General features: G+C 42.7%; 1 protein-coding gene across 1 annotated transcript in view; it reads right to left on the bottom strand.

Annotated features, from left to right (window-relative positions):
• Window positions 1-735: 735 nt before the first annotated feature.
• Gpc3 (glypican 3) overlaps window positions 736-24,880 on the bottom strand; it is a 341,092-nt gene continuing 316,947 nt past the window's right edge. Inside the window, exon 8 of the mRNA XM_006996641.4 lies at window positions 736-1,267. Within this exon, the coding sequence (XP_006996703.1) occupies window positions 1,098-1,267 (170 nt within the window). The 3' untranslated portion in view covers window positions 736-1,097. The remainder of the gene's footprint in view (window positions 1,268-24,880) is intronic.

Raw genomic sequence — 24,880 nt, 5'->3', positions numbered from 1 at the left:
TTTGCACTACTTGGGTCCACCTCTCGAGCTTAGAGAAAAGGGGAGTATTAATTTTATGACTTGTATATAACCTACACAGAAGCTTTTCTAGTTGAAATCTGTGTGTAGGTGTAGGTGTATACGCATGCTGATGTACATGTGTGTGCCAGTGCATGTGAAGGCCAGAGGTTAGCTTTAGACGCCTCAGATGCTTTCTACCTTGCTTTTTGAGACAGAATCTCTCACTGGCCTGGAGCTCGTTGAGTAGATTAGGCTGGCTGGCTTAGCAAACTCAGGGTTCTGCCTGTCTCTGCTTCCGCAGAGCTGGGATTGAGAGCACAAGCCACCACGCCTTGCTCTCTGCATGTGGTTTCTGGGGATGGAACTCAAGTCCTCATACTTGTGAGGCAAGCCTGTTATCAACGGAGGTATCTCTTCAGTTCAGAAGGGAAATCTGGAGAGAGGTCACGGCAGAACGCTTTTGAGCCACCTTCGGTCTCCTAGGCAGGGCAGTCCATGCTGGGGTTTCTCAATGGAGACCGGGCATGGACCACTGAGAGGGGGTGCTTTCATCAAGAGTGGTTAATGCTTGAGGTCAGCATTCCTACTTGCCTTGAAGGTAGAGGTAAAGAAGTGGTCGCAAGGACCTTTGGGATCCTAGTTGGATTACACTGACTAGAAAGCCAGATGAGAGCGAAAATAGGGAGGAAGGGAGAGGAAACATACGACCGCTTTATAAAAAAGGACCCAACATCATTTTATTTGAACTTTTATTTATTTTTTTTTTTTCAAAGAAATCCATGCAGAGAAAGAGAGAAGAGGGAAACATGACAACCATGTTGTAGCAGTCAAATGTAAGAAAATAATTTGGCACAACTTGAAGGGTTATTTTTTTTTGTTTTTTTTTTCAAAAAGACAATCTACCTTACTACTAAAAATTACCTTCCTCATAAAAATGCCATTTGATTTTCAGAAAGACAGTTAGCCTTCTAATGAATGGCGGGAGGAGGCATAGAAGGTAAAAAAAAATAGAAAAAAAAAAAAAAGAAGGTGGCCCCCTTTCTGTAGGAGGACCACAGGGTGCTGCAGGGCAGCACAGGCACTGGGCCACTAGCACGTCAGTGCACCAGGAAAAAGAAGCATGCCACATAGATGGCCATAATGATCAGGATCTTCAGTGGGGACGGCATGTTCCCCACGCTGTGAGAGGTGGTGATCTCGTTGTCCTTCTGGTTCACATGTTGCTTGTTCCCTGGAGCATCGTCCACATCCAGATCGTACGCCAGTTCTGTCAAAAGAGAAGGAGGATTTGAGTTGCAGGAGTATATACCCCATCAGGTCTACACTGTTCCCAGGCTCCAGCCCCTGGCTGGACGGGTGAGAAGCTCCCACTTGGATTTTTCTTGGGTTTGGGAAGGGAGGGCTTCCAGAGGCAGGAAGGAGAGGGTGTGGTATGTGAGGAGAAGGCCAGAAGTGCTCTTGGGCAGAGAGCACAGCGGTGGGGAGTGGGGAGCCAGTCAGTCAGTGCTTCCCTCTCTGCTCTGGCTCCACCAGCACAGCAGGATGCTTGCTGGTCCTTTGCAACATCTCCCAGGCAGATCTCTACCCTTGAAGGGAAGGTCATTTTCATCAGAACTTACATCAAAATGTGCTAGGCGGGTGAACATATCTGTCCTTGTGTGTTGGCGAGGGAAGGAGGGAGGGAGGGAGAGTGGGAAATATGTAATGGATTTTCTCTTAGCCCCATACAGCGTACTGATATTCTTATTCCAGGAAATTTGAGTTAATGTTGAAGGACAGGGTAATTTGCTGTTGAAAGCTTTATTTTTCCCCCAATATTTCCTCTTTTATATAATTTCCTCTCCCATAAAAGCAATCAAACCTCACCAAACAGTCCCATCTCTTGAGCAAGCATGTCCACCTTTTGACATTGTGATACAGCTTTGTTACCTACAAAGTTCACATTGAGAATACTCAATCAAGTTACCCTTCCAAAAAAGTCACCCCAAACTCTTCTAATGGTTTCAATAAGTTTATGATTTTGTCTTGGGCTGCATTCCTTGCTATCTTCAGGTGTATGAGGCTTCTGGTTGGAAGTGCCTGAAAACACAGGATATAATTTGATGCCAAGTGAATTAAGGTTAAGGAGAAGCCAGTGGGTAAAAAAAAAAAAAAGTCTTGCATTCTTTGCTTGTTATGTATGAGACATGTACATGATTCTGAAAATAAGCAGGATGTCTTTGATTTGGCCTGATACAAAAGTCCCCTCGAAGGCAAACCTAAGCAGACGGAGGTTCTATGTGAAATTCTAGATTCCCAGCCCAGGGGTCAGTTTCTTGCAAATTTGTGTCTCCAGATCCAATCCACTGCCTTGTTTTTTTCTTGACTCTATGTCAGTATTTTGTGAAGGTGATGTGAGTGAGTCACCACTCAGCCAACTCTCCCACAGCCAGGGGCCAGAGAGATCCCTTTGGGGCACTGAGAGGCATACCAACAGGCCCAGAGGAAATGACTGGGATTCTACCAAAGGAAGGCGAAGAGAGGAAGGAAGAGCTCCTATTACAGGCCATGGAAATATTCAGGAAGTCCCAGGAAGCAAGTGTGTGGATTCAACTGGTCCCAAATACGAACAGAACGGGGTCCAAGACCAGGACAGCTCTAAGGCTGGCATGGGTTAGTACAGGAAGCAAAATCAAGGAGCTCAAAGCCAAGGGCTCTGATTTCACAGGCTGTGACCCCACCTTCCAAAAAGGCTATTGCAATCTATAAAGCCACCAAGGATGATGGGAGAAACAATTTTAATGTGTCTCATCTGAAGAAACAAGACATTTTACCTCAAGGTTTCTTTAATTTGCATATATTTAATCACCAGTGTAGATCAAGTTTTTCTGTGCTTTGGCTTATTAATTATATTTCTCAATGGGTAATAGTTTATATTCTCTGCCTTTTAGTGCGATAGGTATTGATAGTTTTCCTATTAATTTGAATTCTACATATTCTATTGGATTATCTGCTTATATTAACCAAAACAAGTATTATTTGATCTTGTAATTTTTTTAAATTCTGTCATTGCATCCCAATGAGATGATGACCTAGCTTTTAATATCTATAAATCAGATTCTGTTTTACACCTGTAAAATTGAAGCACATTTCTTTTGCCTGAGTGCTGACAGTAATTCAAATTTGTTTTCTGGGGGAACTCTATTGCTCAGGAGAAGTAATTCAGCAGGCTGTAATCCAGATCCTCCTCAGTACATACATATAGACAGCCAGACGGACGAAATGAAAGGGGCAAAGAACAAAGAGCAACACTACTTGGAGACCAGCGCTCTTTCTCTGAAAGCTGACCTATGTGGGGTGCACAAGATGGCTGGGGTCAGCTGTCGGTTGGCAAGGCCAGCACAGGCTTAGGTCCTGATCGGCTTTCAGTAAAGCAGAGAACACATATGACTGAGCTCTTGAAAGCCAGGCCTTGAGTCCCACGGCGGCTTCGCCACTTAAGCGAAGAGGGGTATTTTTAGGGTTGACCTGAATGAGAGGGCTCTCAGCATTGCTTTCGCATTTTTTCTGGATGATACTCTTGCCCAACATCAAGATGAAACACTATCTATTAATGTTCCCACTTTGTTCCTCCTCTATTAGTTTGCCTCTTCAAATAATCCGCCAACACCAAACAGCCCTGATGACTGTAGCAGCCAGAGCAGGTGCAGCACTTCTGTTCAATCCAGTCGTTTTATCCTTTGAATGCAAGTTTTACTTTACATGTCTTTATTATGTGCTTAGGCTGTGTGACATGTGCGAGCTTAGATGTATAGCAGGAAGTCAGAAAGCAAGTCTCAGGAGTGGGTTCTTTTCTTTCTTCGGGTTCTGCGGATTGAATTCAATCTTGTGCAGCAAGCATGTCTTTGGCCCTCTAATCGTTTCCCTTGGACCTTATACTTGGAAATGATAACAATGATCTCGAATTAAATTACTGAATGCCCGTGTTTCCTAGATAGTGTGCTATAGTTATTCAGCTGTACCATCTCATTGACTTTAACCTTCCCTACAACCTTATGAAGTAGGTATTCCCATTTTACAAGTGAGGAAGCTCAAGTTCAGGGTAGTGGGTTTGGTCTATGTTTCCATGGTAACCAGTAGCTGTATTATCTGAATCCAGGCCCTGACCATGCTTCTTTTTTAAATTTTTTTTTTGTGTGTGTGTGTGTGTGTGTGTGTGTGTGTGTGTGTGTGTGTGTGTGTGGTTTTTGAGACAGGGTTTCTCTGTATAACAGCCTTGGCTGTTCTAGAACTTGCTTTGCAGACCAGGTTAGCCTCGAACTCAGAGATCATCCTGCCTCTGCCTCTTGTTCCTTAAAAATTATTTATTTATTTATGTTTGTTTTATAGGCATTGGTGTTTTGCCTCCATGTATGTGTGAGGGTGTCAGATCTTGGAGTGGCAGACAGATGTCATGTGGGTTCTGAGAACTGAACCTGGGTCCTCCAGAAGAGCAGCCAGTGCTCTTAACTGCTGAGTCATCTCTGCAGCCCCACCCTACTGCTTCTTGAAGAATTCTGTATACCAAATATGCTGCAGGACTAAGTAGTAATAGATTCCCATTAAAACAAACAAACCTCAGTTACTGAATGTATATCATAAAAGGGAACTTCCAAAGCATGAGAAAAAGGCATTGTTTCCACCTCAAGTTTATTACATACTCAGTTAAGAAACCCTGTTAAACTTTGTAGAATAGTGCAGAGTTCTTGATTTGGGGATCTGACATGGAAATTATCAGTTGTGTTTCCTAAGAAATGAGTGATGATGGCTAAGGCCATTAGATCCCAGGCATAAATCTAGGCCACCAAATGGCCTCTCAGAATATTCTTCTCTAAGTTATGGCTAGAGATTGCCCGAGGTTCTCCATTCAGAAGAGAGTCTTATCACTCAATCCCTCAGTTCCCTGCCTGTGGTGTACACTGACTGGAAGCCTAGCAAAGCCACATTCTGGGCCAAGGCCACCACCATGAGGATTAGAGCTGAAAGACGGAGCTGAGAACAATAAGAGAGTATTGCGGGAGATAGGGAAAAGAGGATTTTGGTCAAAGATAAATAGGGACATTCCTGGACGGAGGAAATAGAATCCAATTTCATTTAGCAAACAATTCTAGCCTATGGAAGATGTCCCAAAGAGTAAGCAGAAGGCTGAGGAAAGATTTAACCACTACTTCAAGGGATTGCACACTGTGGCAAGGGTACCACATCAACAGACAAACCAAGTTGACATCCCTCTGAAAGCAGAAAGGACTCATATAAAGGCATGGACAAATTACCAAGGGGAGAGATAAAAGCCCCAAAGAGAGCTATCCAGGAGGGTTACTTAGGCCAATTTGGCTTTTTCCATCAGGAATCATGATGATGACTACAGCAGGGCTCACTGAAGTGGCTTTTAAGGAAATAGTTCAAGACCTGAACATTGAAATAGAAGCAATCAAGAAAACACAAACTGAGGGAATTCAGGAAAAGGAAAATCTGAGTAAAAGAAAGACCACTAAGAACTGAGACTGTAGGTAGTGGATTTCCAATAGGAGCAAGGGACCTCTATGTTGTAAGGGGATGGAGTACACACTCTCCAGGTGTGTGTGTGTGTGTGTGCGTGTGTGTGTGCGTGTGTGTGTGCGTGTGTGTGTGTGTGTGTGTGCGCGCGCGCACACACACACACGCACGCACATTTGTGATGGGAGGTAATAGTGGTGAAAGGTAAGGCAAGAAGGACAAACTGGGGCCAAAATATGTGGGTTAGGAATGTTAAAATGATTGTAAAGATAGCGGGGGTGGGGGCTGTCTGGCAGTTTCTGAGACAGGGCATGCACAATCCGATCTCTGTATTATCTCTGTGAAGCACAACCCTAAGCCCAAGCCAGAGAGACTCAGGCATCCTGTCCTGAAGAAGCAAGAAGCCCGTGGGAACAGAAGCTGGGGACCAGTGAGTAGCACATATGAAAAAAAGTTAAATAACTCAGTTTTGCTATAAACTAGACATATGAGAAACACCACATATGATTTTATTTGAAATCACTCATATTTTTTTAATGATTTCCATACTATATTTTCATCACGTTAGATGTATATTTTGACAGGGACGTACATTGCTTCTATCTTAGAGTGACTCTTCTGTGAGAACCTTTAGGGCCAGCAAGGAGATTTTTTTTCCCAAGCTACATCTGAAAGTCTGTTTCTATTTGTAATCAGTTTAACTCTGCCCAGGGGGTAGACCCAACTATCTGTACTAATTACATACTCAGCCCAGACTCTCATTCCGCCGCCTTCGTGGCCTTTGTGTTGTAGATTAGATGATCCATTTAAAATAACAGTCAGTCATTAGGGGCTGCCTGTTGTTTGCGTTGGAAAGCTTTTCTGCACTGGGCAAAGCTCTGAGAGGAGAACCCTCCAGTCCTGGTTATTAAAAATCTCCTCCTGGAATCCCCAAGGAATCTTTAGCATCCCCAGGGGCCTGGAAGTCTAGATTGAAGGCCTGGCTTGGTCACAGCCTTCCTACTTCACCTCTGACAAGGCATTTCCTTCTGAGTGAGCTTCAGCTGCTCCATCTGGCGAGTCAGGGTGCTGAACTGATGACCCCTACACTTCCTTTGAGTTCTATTTCTCTCTGGGTTCAAGGCTCTTGGGACCTGGACATGGGGCAGAGTCTGTTGCAGGGTGTAATCATTCCTTTACTCACAATAGCCAAGGTGGCCTTTTCTAACAGAGTCTCCCCATACACGCAGGGTCAATCAGTTGTTTCCCTCAGGATATTTCCCTAGTCATCATTAGTTACTGAATTCTCTTGCGTCTTGACTTCCTAATCTTGGATGAGAGATCCTGGCAATAAATAGATCCATGATGCACTGCTTTGGTTTTGTTTCTAACCCATGGTTATTACCCCCACCAAAGCCACTGCCCACAAAACTTTGAGAGAGAAGTTGCTGTATCTGAGGGATGGTCCTCCAAGCAAGCCTGCACAGGCAGTGGAGGAGAAAGATTTGGCAGCCAATGTGATCAGTCTCGGGGGCCCTTTCAAAGCCTCTGAGGGCCTGAGTATATAACAACAAACAAATGCTCATTTGAGTAAATGGGCACCAAGAAGTTGCTGTAGGACCTTCACTTACACTGATGGCCTAGGGCATCTCTGGCTGCCCTCAAAATGGCAAGGGAGGGAGGCTACTGATGAGGCTCAGTTGTAACAATGTTCACCTCAAATGCACAAGGCGTTGGGTTCGATTTCCAGCTCTGTGTAAACTGGAGGTGGTGGCAGATGCCTGTAATATTGGCACTTGGAGGTGGAAGCAGGAAGATCAGAAGTTCAAGGTCATCCTTGGCAGAAGACTGTGTCTTAAAATTAAAAATGGCAGGGAAGAGGATGCTACTGCTAAGCCAAGCATGGGGGTTTCTTCCTTGCCAAGCCTGTTCCAGCAGATGGCTTCAATCTGGCCCTAATATAGCAACAGAACAGCACTGCCATCCATCCCTGTGTTTTCCATTTGCTGCGTACAGTTAAGACTTGGGTATGCGAAACCTCAGGCCATTGCCTGGCATACCCTAGAGGATAAAACTGGGGGCAATCTCCAAGGAAACGGCACTCATTGCAACACTGCTCATTTTGCTGCCCATTCACACGGATATCCTGGGGCTTTGCTATTGGTTTCTGATTCCCAAACAGATCTTGGTTTCCTTGTCTTCTGAACCACAACAAAAGCCCCCTTCCTGCCGCAGTAACCCCACCTCCTCTATGAACTTGTAGGAATGAAATGAGGACTTGGACTTGAAAGCAGAAGCCAGTGGCTCTGCAAATGAAGCTTTTCGTCTTCACAGTTCAGATGTGGGTAAACCGGCATACTTCAGGCCTTTGGCTTTTAATTCTTCTAATGGGATCCCTTTGAGAATAGGCCATTTCATAGTATGTCTTATTGACAAATCAGTGAGCTCTCGATTTTGCCGACTTGATAACTGACTGTAAAACCCGGGAGTGATCTCATGGCCCCTCCTGGAACAGGGCTAGGCAGTGAAATCGCCACTTCATTTTTTTAATTGCTAATTCCAGCCTGTAAACATCCTCAGTTACAACTGAGGATTATTTCTATTAGAAGAATAGAGTGCTGAGAGAATACAGTTGATTGTCCCCATTCAGGAGGAATGATCTTTCTCATAATAGGCCTGTTTTTCAAGCTGGGATACAATATCTTTAGGTTATACGGCACTGGGCTATGGGCATAGAAACCATGGCATACTTCCCAGAGATGTAGTAGAGGAAAAGTACACTGCTTTATAGAAAAATATTCCAGGCTGCCTCAGTGGTTAAGAAACTTGCTGCTCTTGCAGAGGACCTGGGTTTGATTCCCAGCACCCACTAACTCTCTAACTCTACTTCCAGGGTGATACAGATGCCCTCTTGAGGCCTCTTTGGGCTTCCATATGCACACTGTGCACCTATATACATTATACACACACACACACACACACACACACACACACACACACACACACACACACACACACTGCATTAATACATCTGAAAAATGTCTTTAAAAACCATGTAAGGTTGTATGATGGAGTAAGAGTACACTGCAAACTCAATGAAAACTTCAGAAAACATTTCTGATTGAGCTAGTCCTTCAAATTAATTTCCATATCCTTGGGGGAAAAATTTGATGGCAGTCTTTTCTGTACATAGGGTGGAAAGGTCTTAAAAGTACTGTTGGGCAACTTGGATCACCTGCTACCATATGTGACATTCCAGCTCTCAAATTCCAATTGGTGACTCAATATATTCTCTTCTATGATAACTTCCTTGTCAGGAGATAATGCCATCAGCCCTCAGCCATGGCTCTGGCTGCTTAGCCTTCTAATATAAAATTGAAGAATTTGAAACACTAACTACGCTATATTGTTGTTTGGCAGTTAAGAATCAATCAAGAGATCACTTAGTCTTTTAGAAAATAGCAAACGGTTTTATTATATAATCTTATCATAACATGGGCCACTATTGTACTTATTTGGATGTGTCATGAGTCAAGTTATATTCCCAAAAAGAGAATAGCTCTGTCCTGGAAGCCTGGGGAGTAAGAGTGGATGCTGGCCCCTCCGCTTCAGCCCAGGCCCTGAACCGAGTCCTCAGCGCCCCAGCTATAGAAGATACCTGTTTCTCTCCAACGCTCCGCTTTGTGTGTGTGTGTAGCGGGATTTCAGGAAGGAATGTTCTCTTTTGTGACAGCTAGAAACAAGACAGGATTCTATTCCTAAGAACACACGTGGGAGCACGTTTGCCCCTGCCTCGCAATTCTTTGATGGCTCACTACTGCCTATGGGAGAGAGTCCCAGGTCCTTAGCAGCTTTTCTGCTTCTTGTTTCCCTGCTTTCTAACTGGAAAACTGCCCATCTATTTTTTTCCAGACATCATATACTATAGTCCTAGCAATGTTGAAAATGCCAAGGACTTGAAGTATTTTCAAGCTGTTTCCTTAGATTAGGATGATGTCTGTATGCTCTTTCTCTCCCCTCTCTCCCTAGCTCTCCATCTTTTATTTTTTCCCCCAATCCATCTCTTCAACCCACAAATATATCTTCCAAGTTTCAACTTACACACAACACATCTTTCAGGAAGCCTACTCCCCTTGCCTTGGCCAAAACCAATAGCTTTTCTGTAGTAACTGGATTGGATTTCTACTGTAGCACCAACTTTAATCTGCATCATAGCAGAGTTAGTCATTACCAGGGTCTCCTCCTCAACTAGACTGACTTTGGTGAAGTAAGAAATGATTTTTATTGTGCTCCATAGCTCCCACACAGGATTTGGTCAATATAGAACTTAAACATATGCTTGTTGCCTGAATGAACAAATGCCCAAACAGATACCCATTCCCAGCCTAGTGAGAGTATGTAGATGAGGAGAAATCTCCTTGCAAGAATGACCATCCTTAAGGGGCTGATGCTTCTGATTTTATCAAGGGAGTCACCACTGACCCATTCTGAAGACAACACAAATGTAGGGCCAATGACAGGAAGCTCAGGAAGCAAACGGCCAGGTTCAAAGCCTGGCCTTTAGATGCCCAGGCAGCAGTTTTTGGTACTCCGTATGGATGGAATCCACGAAGATAGTTTTCGTATTTGCTTTTGTTGCCTGGAACCTGACACCTTGCTATGCCAAGCAGCTGACACATGCCAGCATTGTGTGTGACATGCAGAGCAGGAGACAGGCTTTCTAGTGAGTGGCTTCCATTCATTTCTTACTTGCAACCTTGATGACTGTGTCCCGATACCTTTGGCCTCTGTCCCTGTCTCACGATCTACCCCTCTCTGGCCACAGCCCATCCTTTCCCGCACCATTGATTCCCAAGTGTAGGCGCTGCTGTGATTGAAGTCTCAATGCCTGTCTCTGGAACATCAAAGTACAGCCTTGTTAATGAAGTCCACTGCTTAGCTGTGATCATACAAAGCAACAGGACTTCAATCCTCCCAGTAGCACCTGCCAGCCCCCTTGCTCATTGCAGAGGTCCATGGGATGAGTGCCAGTAAAATACATTTGCACACTGGCACAAGAACAAGTGCAATACCTTAACCTGGAAGTTCTGTGTTTTCATCTCCACCCCACTTTTCCATTTCCCAATTCACTTCTTTTTCTTTTTCCATTGCTCTCTAAGCAACTTTCCTGTATCCAATTATTTTTTTTTCTTTCTGGTCTAATCATAGCTTTCTCTAACAAACATTTCTCTCCTGTTTCCACAGCGCTCTTTTCCATAGCCTTAGGCAAAGGCAAGGTTGGAATCACTGGATAGATTTTGACTTTTAAAATGTTTTGGTAGTGAGACAGTGAGACTCTGTAGCTCAGGGCCAGCTCTGAATTTGCTTTGAATCACCTGCCTCGTTCTTCTGACTTCTGGGGCTATATGTGTGAACTATCGCACTCAGGTTTGGCTTTCAGGGAAACTGCAATCATCTTTTGTTTGTTTCCCCCTTGTCCCCTTTGAGTACTGAGGATTGAACCCGAGACCTCAAGAATGCTGTGTTAGAGTTCTACCAGTGAGCTGCATCCCCAGTTCTTGGCTCTGAATAATAAACATGTTTTTTTTTTGGTTCTTCCTCACTTGATGTAAATGTCTAAGCCAGGTTCTGTTTCTTGTGGCAGAGGTTCCAGTATTTCTTGCTTTTCTCCTAAGAGGAAAATAATTTGGACTTAAGAGATCACTATTGTAATCTGAAAACTGGGATGAAGGAGCAAAGGTCTTTCTGACAGAACACCCTGAGAGGTGTGCAGAGCTCCCCTAGGTGATCAGATCTCAGGAGGTGCTCCACAGGAGTTTGGACAGCCATGAGGTAGGGTGTTGGTGAAGGAACTCAAACATGGATGGAATCGGGGAGGGGAAGGTAAAGTAACTTCTTCCAGCACTGAGATTCTAGAATCTCATTCAGATCTTGAAAGATCTCATGATAGGGATGAAGGATGAAGGATGAAGGATGAAGGTATAAGGGTCAAAGTGACCTTCGCACACTTCCCACTGACACAGACACTGTTTGGAGGACAGTCTCTCTCAAAATGACGAGTGGCTTTTGGAGTCAGTGGCTCACATGGAGAGGAAGATGTTCAGTCGGCTCCAGAGTCATTGACCAAGACTTGATTGCAGGGGAGCAAATGGTGATTTGCTTAAGGTGGGGAGAAAGAAGCCTATGAGCTGTCAGTGTGCTGACTTAAATATCAAAAATAATGAAAACATGTATCAGGCAATATGAAATGTTGAGTGTGGGTAACCGTATGGAGGCGCTTGTGTGCAAGACTTGTTCACAATGAATCCCCCAGAAGAACACTTTGTAATTTCCAGGTGGTAGACTCTGCTCAGTGCAAGTGCACAAGGGTAGCTAGCTACCCCTCAGGACACGGAAGCAAAGAAGAGGCATTAGCTGGAGAAAAGTCCTTTGAGGACCATGCTTAGGACCGAGGTGGGAAGGACCCAATGGAAACACAGGCAAACTGAGCAGAAGAAGCCAGACGATCTGTCCACAGATAGCTCTGTGGGCTTTCGAACAAAGTAGGTGAGTGCAAAGTGAGGCTGGGAAAGGGAAAAAGGGTACCAAGTGGCCTGGACCCTCAGCTCCAAACATGTCAGTGGGAGAAAGAGAGATTCCACTATTAAGAGTAACAGCTTACTGAGGAGGATTAAAAAACCAGCAGGATGATAACACACCAAAATTAAAAGAAGATGCAGTTGGCATGAACACTGATTAAATCTTTATAAATGAAAAGGGAGACACGTTTTCCATTATGTTTTTACCTAACTACAGAACACATCCAAATGTCTGTCAGCTAGACAAATACACGTCATGATTGGTTAGTTAGAATTAAGAAAGCAAACAGCTGAGACAAAGCACCAGGCTGTAAGCACCACAAAGTGAGTGATGGTCACATACGAGGGACAATTTCAGTTATTGAAGGACCGAATACTAAGGAATCCATATTAAAGCACATTAAAACACGCAAAAAACAGAGGCCATGAATTTGAAAAAGAAGAAGAAGGGATGTATGGGAGAGCTTGGAGAGAGGATAGGAATGGGACAAAATGATGTAATTATAAATCTCAAAAGAGATTCAGTCACCAGTAGCTAAACCAGATCAAAATTGGGGCTTTGTAGCGGGCCACACTAGAACTCTGGAATTATATGTCAAAGATAAATAAAAACAAACACAGCAGTCAATCTGTAGCTATCCAAAAGAGGATGGGACCTAGGGTGGCAATATTCATGGCTTGGGAAAAACAAATCCAACATGGAAACGTGCCATTACTATTGCAACGGGAGGGTGATCAAAGTGTGGCACAGGACCCTCCTATCCTCCCATGACTTTCTTGCGTGGCGCTTTCTCCACACTAATTAAGAAGAGATCATACTGGAAAAATGCCCCTTGGAAACATGACTTTGCTCAAACTAAAGTTCAGTGTATTCTTTTTTTCTGGTTTGTATTATTACTAATTTTCAAGTAAGGATATCCTATCCTAAAATTCACTCGTTTCAAGTCGATTTCAAATGTTCAGTGAGTTTCCGTGCGTTTGCTGAGGTGTGCGGCTGTCACCAGACTGCGGCTGTGGAAGACCTTCCTCTGCCCAGCGAGTCCCTCAGACCAGTTACAATGGAGTCGCCTGAGCTTTTCATCTTGAGCCCTTTGCTGCATTCAACACGGCTGGCCACTGCCTGTTTGGAAACTTGCCACGGCCCCTGCTTCCTGACACTGCTCCCACCCTGTTCCTCTGCTATCTCTCTGATCACTCTAAGAGTCCCCCTTGGACTCTGTTCTTTCTTCTGCACTGTTCGTACAGATGGGTATTCCCTTCCTCCACTCTTCGCCGTTTCTACTTCATACATCTTCCTCAATCTGTTCACTGGTTTCCCCTCCCCCTGACCCCCGTTATCTCTAACAGAGGATCTCCACATCTGGGTCGATCTCAGACATCTTTCTGGAGATGTTTAAGTTCACTGGCTCTTCCCAGCTGGAGGTCTGTCAGGCAGTTCAGACTTAGCATATCTCCAGTGGAATGCGGCATTTCCCTTCCCTTAACTGCTCTCCTCCTCTTCCCCTGTCTCCCCTTTCAGTGAAGGTTTTTAGTCATCACCAGGTAGCCCAAGCCAGAAACCTACCAGTCTCCCTTTTTATCTTCCACGCTGACTTAATCGCCACTCTAAGTACTGTTTGTTCTCTTGATATTTGGAGAATCCATTTCCTTTCCATTGCCATTGTTTGCTACTGGGCTATTGCAGCAGCCCATTTTATCTGCCTATCTCCAAACCACTAGAGTCTTTTCATTTGATTGTTACCCACCCAACTACGAAACATGTAAATACATTCTTCCTCTCTTTCTTCCCCACCCACAACTTTTGAGACCAGGTTTTCTGTAGACCACAGTAGTCTTGAATTTTCTGTGTAGCCTTGAGGATGATCTTGACCTCTAACATTTTTATTTTACTTTATGTATGTTGGTGTTTTTTCTGCTTGTATGTCCATGGACCACATGCATGTTCCTGGTACCCTCAGGGCTAGAAGAGATCATTAGGTTCCCTGGGACTGGAAATAGAGATGGTTATGATTTGCCCTGTGGTTCCTCTGCAAGAGCAGCAAGTGCTCTTAACCACTGAGCCTCTCTCTAGTCCCAGCCTTGAGCTCTTGATTCTCCTACTCCCACCTCCCAAGCACAGGGATTACATTTGTACAATTCCTGTTTGCTGAAGATGGAACCCAGAGCTTTGCTACTGTTAGGAAAGTACTCTACCAACTAAGCTACACCATTAGCCCATAAATACACACTGTTTTCTGATGTTATTATGATGGTTGGCATAAGGCATTCCTCATGGAAGTATATAATGTACTTTGATTCTGTCTCCTATATCCCGTTACCTTCCCCTGTCTTGGCCTTCCTCACTCCATTAGTCTCCTCTGTTCCCCTAGATAGCTTCCTTCTACCTCTATGAAAACGCACTTTTCAGAAACATTAGGAGACAAATGAACAGGTTTCTTGGTAACATTTTCATCTGTATTTTGTTTTGATTGATTGCTCCTTGACAACCCCCCTGCCCATCTTCTGTACTCCCTTCTTGCTTGTACCTTTCCATCTCTGGTTTTTTCCTTTCATGTCACATGTGTTCTATTACCCTCCCCAGTTCCCTTCCTTAAAACGCCCTCTCCCCCTCTTCTGGTCCTCTTTTCTAGTTTTATGACCTGCATCCACATTCATTCTCACATAACTCACACATACTAAAGTTATAAGCTAGAGTCCATGTATGAGAATGAAAATGAGATATTTGTCTTTCTGGGCCTGAGTTTCCTCACTTAATATAGTCTTTTTCGGTTTGAACCATTTTCCTGAAATTTTCATAATTTCATTTTTCTCCACAGCTAAATAATTGCCATTGTATATATGTATCACATTTCTATCCATTCATCTATTTTTGAACATCTAGGCTGGTTCTCTTTCTTTGCTGTTTTTTTTGAGCACAGAAACAATAAACATGGATATGCAAATATCTGTGGTAGGATATAGTTTCTTTAGGGTTTATGTCTAGAAAGATTATAGCTGGGTCCTAGAGTTCTATTTTTAGCTTTTCTTTTTTTTTAATATTTCTATATGTGTGACTGATGTGTACATGTGTGTACATATGTATATATGTTCACAGGTACGAGTGCATGATTCACACTTGCTATGGTGCATATATGTTAGTCAAATGACAACCTTGGAGTCAGTTTTCACTTCCTATTATTTTACTACTGTACACGCCAGGTTAGTTGGCCTGCCAGACTCCAGAGACTCTCCTGTCTCCATCTCCTACCTCTTCAGAGGAACACTGAGATCACACACTACTTAGTCTGGCTTCACGTGGGTTCTGGGGACACACGTCTTCATGCTTGTGCAACATGAGCTTTACCCAGTGAGCCATCTTCTCAGCCTCTCTTTTATTTTTCCAAAAAACCTTCACATGGGATTTCCATGAATACATTTTTGAAATTAAAGGTTCAAACAATACCAACATATATATGGTCTAGACACAGACACTCAGATACCGACACACACACACACACACACACACACACACACACACACACACACACTTTCCATCTCACCATTTCCTCTGACAACTTCACAGTGATGATTACTGGTGAATGTGTTTTATATGCATACATGGACTCAGATTCTACCATCTTGTAAATCTTTGTGTGTTAATATTTGTAGAATGATCTCATTCTTTTAAACCATTGCAAGGAATTCCATAGAGTGAACATAAAAATGGGCTATTTCCCATGGCTAGGCATTTAGGTTGTTTCTGATTTCTCCTATATAAAAACAGCTTCAGGGAATACGCTTTGATATATGCCTTTGGCATGTGATGCATGTCTATGGGGTCCATTTCACCATAGTATGCAGGAATGACAGCCAAATATGGTCAAGCTTCAAGACAACAGGGCAGAGGGCAGGATGGACTGGTTGGAAAAAGGAATTTTGAGAAGGGGGGGGTTAATGTCTTTCTAAAAAAGATAATGTAACTAAACAGAGAAACTCTGTCTTGAAAGACAAACAAAAAGATCGTGTAGAATATGATATCAAGGAAGCATTACAATGTTAAGGAATTGGGATGGAAATCATCTTATAATAAGTACCATAATTCAACAAATATTTTTAAAAACCAGAGTCAGACACAGTGGTGTACAGCTGTACTCTCAGCTCCTTGGCAGGCTCAGACATGAATGAAGGTTGTGAAACTAGCCTGGGTAAATGAGTTAGACTGGCCCTTCTCTCAAAGAACCGAACCAACCAACCAACCAACCAACCAACCAACCAACCAACCAACCAAACTTCAATCACTTATTTAAAAACTGCAATTTCAAGATATGAAAAATCTATCCGTACAGAATTGTATGGAAGATAAACAGGGATTCACAGCCACACATTACTGAATATGGCTAGACAACAGAATGCTTGCATTAAGCAAACCAGCATGACTCTAGGCTATATAAATTGGACAGTGGCTCAAATCTTAGTATGTATACTACCTTCATGGCTATTGGTTGGACCCATGTACAATATCTCTTCTATCTTCACAATTTTAAGATGTTGAAAATACTTCATAGGAAAAATAATTCAAATCATTAACAAGGTAGAAAATGGGTCTTCTGAGGAAGGTGCTAAAGAAAATATATTTGCCCAGTGGTGGTGGCGCACGCCTTTAATGCCAGCACTCGGGAGGCAGAGGCAGGCGGATCTCTATGAGTTCATGGCCAGCCTGGACTACAGAGTGAGTTCCAGGATAGCCAGGACTGTTACACAGAGAAACCCTGTCTCACCACCACCACCCCCTAAAAAAAGAAGAAAAAAAAGAAAGAAAACCTATGTGTCTAGTGACCTTTGGTTTACTTCCAAAAATGGTGGCATTGCAGTCCTGCGACCTTTGGAGTTTTGGGTGACGAGGGTTTAATACTGGCACTTAGTCTGCTGCCCAGCCTGAAGACCCACAACTGCGCAAACAGCGAACAACATGTAAGGGGAAAATTAAAACGAGCACGCTCTAATTAGGTATGCAATGTCACCAGAAAAAGCAATTTACCAAAGGGATTACCGTGATTAAAGATGCAAGTCCCTTAAATAAAGATTCGTCTCTTCAATTGATTTGTCCCAATTGGTTCTCCCTACGCCATGTAGAATTCTGGTTGGATAACAATTTCTGGTTGTCCTTTTAATTTCTCCGCGAAGAGATTAGAGGAAGTAAATGGAGCCTCTTTAGTCACTATAATTTCCTCACAAATGCAAGAAGTATTAACAGAGGGTATAGAGACAGATTGCAGTTTAGGTCACCCAGGGGAGAAAGCTGAAGTCTCCCTTTGACTACCAACAAGGTAAGTAATCCTCAAGTCTTTTTTTCCTTACAATTAAGGCTAAGACCAAGTGTAAGAGGGCCCTTTTCTATTTAGCTTTTTTTTTTGGGGGGGGGGTGTTCATCTTTCTGATGCCCCAGCCAGGCAGACAACATAGAGGGTTCAGAGCCCTCAAAACAGACGGGTGGAGTCCTTCACCTACCAATCTTTCTCAGCCTGTCTTCGCTACCTTCCTGCTTTTTCTCTTTCCTCTCATAGCTCTGTTCCCTAAACTCATTTCCAACCTTGGCCACATTTTTGCAGGGAGAAGAGTGGTGAATATACACGGAGTATATGTGAAGATATGATTTCTGTTACAGTTACCTGAGTCCATATAAACACCTGTTTGTGGGTGTGAACATTCGCCATCTCTTGAAGTGGATGAGTGGGGGTGTGTATAGCAGCCATAGGTGAACAGAAGGGTGTATGATCAACATTTTTAATTGTTAAACATTTCCCGAGTGGTAGGAACATTTATCGATGTACTAGGAACCAGACAGCCAGGACCTGAGGACACTGGGTAAGCTATGGGTTCTACTCTCAAGGAGCTCTCTATCCAGCAGGAGGTGAAGATGCATATGATTTGTTTTTGGCATTAGTACCTTGAGACAGGGTCTCTGGATACATAGCCCAGGCTGTCTTTGAGCAGGTGTGAGATGAGGCAGCAGTGAGCAGGAATCAGGCCCTTGTCATTTGCTGGGCATTGTGCCAGGTGCTATGGCAGAAGAAAACTCAGTCTGGGCCTCCTGGAATTCTCTATCTTAGGAGGCAGATGATTTGAGTCCCAAAATAACTTGTCCTCCAAGCTAGAATGTGCTAAGTGCCACAAGAGAGGCATGAACAAAGAACCCTGGGGATCTGAGCAAGAGCAGAGAGTGCAGAGGGGCTAAGGGAAAAAACCTGGTGGAAACTGATCAATGGTCCATCCTGCTCTGCCTGTACTTGACAATGGCACAAGATATGGAAATGTTTGTCACCTTACCAGCCTACGATTCATTTTCTTGGCACTAGTACTTTGAGACAGGCTCTCTGGATATGTGGTCCAGGCTGTACGCATCCCCCTGCTTCAACTTCCCCAAGGTTGGGATTAACAAGTGTTCCCCACCATACCCAGCAAGATGTTACTTATACGGGCTAACTATGGATACTTCTTGAGGAACATTCTGGAACCTAAGAGCTAATGTTTTCCCATGCTCCTCTCCCCTCTTTTACATCCATCCTCTTTTGCTATTTCCCTCTGTTTTTAATCCTTATTGCTTAATGATCTGAAGCATTCAGACAAAGCCCTTGTGCTTTGGTTAGTCACTGACTGCGTAAGGAGAAAGCAAAGTCAATAACCTTGGGCCGGATGTGCAGAGGGCCTGGGTTGCTGACGTGCCTTGTCATCCAAGGCTCTTGCTATCACTGCACTTGGGGCCACTTCCAAGGTCTGCTTGGCTTGTTGGTGTTTGGTATATCTGACTACAAGCACAGTAGAGTGCAGCTGTTCTTCAGATGAAACCCTAAACCCTTTCAAACACTCAGCCATCTTCCTACTTTTTTAGCTTGAGAGGCTCTGAATATTTCCCTTTGTACATTTTGCCAGCATGATGTGAGATGCCGGTTAACTGAAAGATTTAAGAGACTGTTTTAAATGTGAAGTCTCCTTTCCCCTGAGTTGTTGTTTTCCCCCACTAGCTGTCTGTCAGGTTTTTTGTACATCTTATAAAATGAAGAGCAAATATGCATCCATCATTAAAAAAAAGATCCAATCACTGCCCATTATAAACATACAGGAAAACATCACATTGTATCCTATAAACATATGCATTATCTGTTAATTCAAGATAAAATGAAAAGGAAACCTTGGAAGGGTTTCTTTGCTTTTCCCAATTATTGAAAGGAACACAATTAAGAAGGCAGACAGAAATCCTCAAAGGGGTCAGAAGATGGAGCTGAGGGAGGGACAGATCTTGTCTGTCTCATACGCTCCTCCCTGCTCAGAGAGAGAAGAGTGAAGACAGACTGCCCTTGCTGAGGACAGCAAGGCATGGATTCTGAAGAGCCGCCTAAGATGTCCTTGTGCTGGCTACAGTCCCCCTCCATCACATGCTTTAAAATGCCAGCTCACCTTAGCAGAGGAACGCACCACAACGGTGCTGTGTGATGGGCTGCTTTCAACCCATAGCCCGGTAGAGAGAGACAGACTATCAGCTTGAATGACTGAAATTAGCAAGGCTAATGCCATGTCACTATTCAAAACCATGCCAATTTGGAATTTCTTAATGGCCTCAGGAGAGGGAGTCTTTATACATCCTACAATCTCTCTTCATTCTTACCTAAATTCCTTCTCCTGGATGTTGTGAATGGCCTGTTTTGTAGCCAACACAAACTTTGTCCTGGTAAAATAATGTAAGGAACTCAGAATGAAAAGAGATTAGCTGTTCCTGGCTCCTGTTATTTTAAAGCAGAAATAACTTTGGCTTCTACTGATTGATAGACAAAGCTTGAAATGCAAAGCATGCTCAAGTCTAGATTCAGCTTGAAAAGGACCTTAAAATATGCCCAAGTGCAAGTAATGGACTTATTAAAGGGAAGAAAAGAGGCACTTTTCACACACTCCCGAGCTCTTTAGTCCTGTCATATCAGTAATCTTGCTTAAGAATTTCATCCTATTTACATTGCGTCTCCCTTTAAATATCTTCAGGACTCATAGGGCTTCCAATATTTAGGCTCTTAAGATGTTAATTTCTTTATGTTAATTATGAGTGATAAAACTTGGAGCACTTGCAATGATTTCAATAGGAATTAAAAACAGGCTCTGTAGTTTTCATTGAACACCTGCTAACTTATCAGGACAGATATGTTAGGAACCAAGCTTCCAGTATCTTCTTTGGGCCATTTTTGGCCCAGTGCCAGAACAATTGCATTTTCCCCCTTGAGGACATTAGTTTATATTTGATGACAAAAGCATGAACTGCACCGTTTGGGCGATTATGAAAATATTTATTAAATCAAAATAACATGGAAGGTTTTCAAGACACAGCACATGAAGCACACAGTTCTAAAACACGTGCATGTGTACACATACAGGCCTTCTATTCTAACTCGAAGAGGACTAAAAAGATGAAAATAGTGTCTTCCAAATGTTCGAGGAGCTTGGAATATTTATGTGGAATATAAAAGGCGAAGGAGTCACGGGTCTTTTTCCAAGCAACATAAAAGGAAGGAGGCAGACTGGCCCTGTTTTCCTTAGAGGTACTAAGTTCTCCTAATTTTCCTGATGATGTTTGCCAAGATTAAGAATAAAAACCTGGGTGTGGTGGTATGTGCCTATAACCCCAGTATTTAAGAATATTAGGAGTTCAAGGCCAGCCTCAGCTACATAAGGAATTTGAAGCCAAACTGGGTTACATTAGACACCATGAAAAACAAAAAAACAGCATCATCCTTGTATACATGAAGACCTTGGTTTCATTCAAAGGACCAAAAAAAAAAAAAAAAAAAAAAGAATGAATGAATGAATGAATGCCCACCTCTTAGTCAGTCTCTAACCTTTGACACAGTTTTATTTTGGCAAGTTTTCTTTGTGCACAGTAAGACTCAGGTAGAATTCGACATGGGCATGTCCATGGTGATAAAATGCTAATCTGTTTCTATGGGGTTACTTAGAAACAGGAACCACTATCACAGAAGTACTAATAGAATCAGAGGGAACGACGGACACAAGGAGAAAGATTGTATATCTCATGTCACCTACTACCTATGTGACCACAGCCCTTCGAATGGATTTCTGCTTGCTAATCTGAAAACTAACAGCAATACAAAATTCCATGACAGGATTACAGAGGAAATGAAATCAGATACTATCTATATCCTACTTTATGGACCAAAGAGAAGGATAGGGTCATGAACAGGGAGAAAATAAAAGGCCAACTGAAATATGCTACTGTCTCAGAATAGGGCTTATGAGAGAATTATGCAAAGTTTAATTCAGATATATTTAAAATGTGTTTAGGAACCAATAAATGAAACTGGGTTATAAGTCCGCTTTGGGGACAAAGAAGCAAGTTAACTAATGTTATGTCTACAAGACAGAAAGAAGAATGTCTTGTTGAATTCAATTCTCCTGTGTGTGTGTGTGTGTGTGTGTGTGTGTGTTCACGAGTGCATGAGCAGTATGTGAACTCGTGTGTGCAGGTGTAGAGACCAGAGGTCAATGCCGAGTGTCTTCTTCTATCACTCTCTATCTTCTTTTCTTTTCCCTTTTTTTTCAGACAGGGTCTCATGATGTAGCCCTGGCTGGCCTGGAACTCTGACGAGCAGGCTGGCCTTGAACTCTGAGACATTTCCCTGCTTCTGCCTCCTTAATGCTGGGATTAAAAGTGTCACCATGCCCAGCTTAAATCTGGTGCTCACTAAAACCAGTATTTCTAGTCTGATGGGCAGGGCAAAACCCTGACACCCTCTTACCTTTGTCTGCAGCCACACATCTGGTGTCTGTGAATATACAACTCACTGAACTCTCTCCTCCTACCCTCATCTTTTTTTTTTAAAGAAAACCAATCCAACTGGCTTGTATCTAGATGGTTATATTGAGTTAGAATCTAATGTAGCTGTGTTAGTACTTTAAAATGTTAAAATAACCACAATCACAATTCTTTCCAAAGGAGCCAAAAAGAGATGGTTATAGGTAACAGCTAAATCTGAAGCCATGAAATATGGCATTTCGTTAAGTTACAACAACTATTTTAAAGTGCTAAATCCTAGATTTGCAAGCTAGAAATAAAATTATTGCTGCTTATAACCTCATGACTGATGGGCATGATGAAACTTTGAAGCAAGACTGTTCAAACACTGGCTCTTTCTTTCTGAGACAGTTCAGTCTACTTGGCTCTTACTTCCTAACAAGATCGGTCTCTCCATACACAGGCCACAGGCCCAGGCATTAGTGAATATTTGGCTTAATCAGGCACAGTGCTACTTTTCATTTCCAGTGGGGGAAGTGGCTGGGCTCTAGTAACCATGCACCAGGCCCTAGCTCTTATTCCAAAGCTGCATCTAGAATTAGTAGGGAGAGAATATGCTGGAAATGTTAGGACCACACCAAGTTACAAAGTCACAATTTCCAATGGTGATAAAACTTAAAGGGATCAAATCTGTAACCCAGGCCCACTCTGGAGTGACTTGCCACTGTTAGTTTTTTGGGGTCCATTTATCACCTAGAACCCTGACATCAACCAAAAAGCCTTTGAGGCAAAGTGGATCCATAGGTGTGACAGGGATCTGTCTCCACCACGAAATCTGATGGTCTTTTTGTAGTTACTTTTTAATATTTTATTTTATTATTTTAAATTATCTGTATATGGTGCATGTCTGTCTGGTTATGTGCCCATGGAGGTCAAAGGTATCACATCCCCCTGAAACTGGAATTACAGGCATTTGTGAGGAACCCAGTGTGCTTGCTGGGAACTGAACTCAGGTCCTCTGCAAGAGCAACATGTGTTCTTTACCTCTGAGGCACCTTTCCAGTATTGTCTTGCTTCATTCCTATTGGGGACAAAACATGGTAAAGTAAGGGAATAGGGATGTAGTTGTTGATAGAGGGCTTGCCTGGCATACAAAAGCTCTTGGGTATGCACATCTATAATCTTATTACTTGAGTAGGTAGAGGCAAGAGAATCAAGAATTTAAGGTCAATCTTGGCTATATAGTGAGTCAAAGGCCAGCTTGGGATTAACAAAATCCTGTCTTTAAATTTTGAAGAAGGACAAAGTATCTTGATTTCACATTTATTGTCATTTCTACTGTAGTTCCTCTTTGTCTTCTGGAGAGAGATTTGTTGACTTTGTGCTGTTTTGTAGCTGGCCAGGGCAATCTTACTGGTTTGGCATTACTAACTATCTGATTCTCTCAATATGTTGCCCTCCTACGTCAATTGCAGTCTGAGTCTCATTTCCACAGGGGCAGGTGTTTAGTTTAAGAGGCAATGGTGCCTATGAGCAAGCCAGAGACTCTGGTTCCTTCCTGGTGAGTCAGATAGCATATACCCTAGGAGTATGAGACACACCAGAGTGGGTGGTGTTGTGGTAGAATCCTAGACTTGGAGCCAAATAAATGCAGTTGTCAGTACTACATGCTCAATATTGACGTGAATATTCATATCATTTTTATGGATCATAGTTTCTTCACCTACAAACTGAAGATTGCTGTGAAGATATGTAAAGCATTTAGTATGTTGTTTGGCACATAATACATAAATAAATATAAGCATTCCATGAAAAGTCAACAGGGATGTGAGAGCCTCAAGATGGTCTTCAAGATGGATAGAACATTGTATGCTCTTAATTGTGCATGTCAGGGGCTTTAATTCCCTTGTAGATTTTCATCTCTCCAAAGTAACCATTTGCAGGTTCTTTTTGGAAGGATTCTTGTGGAATCAATACAAATATGCTAGTAACACAAATCATAAGAAAAATGGAAGATGAACAATTAATATAACCACTATGAGAGTACCAGGCAGATGCTCTCCTTTCAGCTGGTTCAAAGTTGCTAAGTCTTCATGCTGGTGTTTCCTTTTTAAACAAATATGTTGCTGCAGATGGTTGGTTTATATCCTTTTCATTAAACTGTGGGAGTTCACATGTACAGAAGGTGCTAGGCAGAGATGCAGACATTCTCCCAGCTTTAATACCCCCGTATAACATAGTAAGGATTTTCAGTAATCCCTGTCCATGCTCCTCCTGATCTCTCTTGACCCCCCCTCCCCCATGTAACAACTTGAAAATAAAGTCATACATTAGGAGAAGTTGCCACAACTGTGCTCATAGGCAATGAGTGCCTCATCATTGTAAATACAGAGTGAAGTTCAACCACTTTGGCCCTCTTGAGTTTACCTTCATTTTACAGAGGAAGTACTGTCATATTCTAACATTGTACCTAGCAGAATTAGGCATAAATGAGATGCTCAGTAAATCTACAAGTTCAACTCAATTGACTGACTGAACTGAATCAGTTCTCTTTGATAATTTCTTCCTTCCTTGTGCCTTCTCAACTCAACAGTGATCCCTGTGTCATTAGTGCGGTCATTTTCACTATGTACATGGCATTTACTAGTGTAGAACTTAGTAAATGTTGAGTGTCTCCTTTAAAAATGGTTACAGGGTATACTCCCCAAAAGGATGTTTATAACCAAGAAACCCTTAGAAGATCTATGTTATTTTGTAAATGTGAGCTATGAAATAATTTTGAATAATAAGGAAATAAAAATGACTACAATTTTTGACTATAATTAATTTTTTAAGAGACAGGAACTCATGTAGCTCAAGCCTCAAACCCCCTATGTATGCAAGAATGACTTTGAACTCCTGATCTTCCTGCCTCAACCTCCTGAATGCTGGGGTTACTAGTATGTACCACAACATCTGTGCTAAGTCTTGTGCTAAGTGCTGGAATGAAACTCATGGCCTCATACATGTTAGGCAAGGACTCTACTAAGTACAAACA

This window comes from Peromyscus maniculatus, chromosome X, assembly GCF_049852395.1.
Source record: "Peromyscus maniculatus bairdii isolate BWxNUB_F1_BW_parent chromosome X, HU_Pman_BW_mat_3.1, whole genome shotgun sequence".
NCBI classification, from domain to species: Eukaryota; Metazoa; Chordata; class Mammalia; order Rodentia; family Cricetidae; genus Peromyscus; species Peromyscus maniculatus.
The sequence above is the reverse complement of the archived record's forward strand: the minus strand, read 5'-3'. Positions and strand labels throughout refer to the sequence as shown.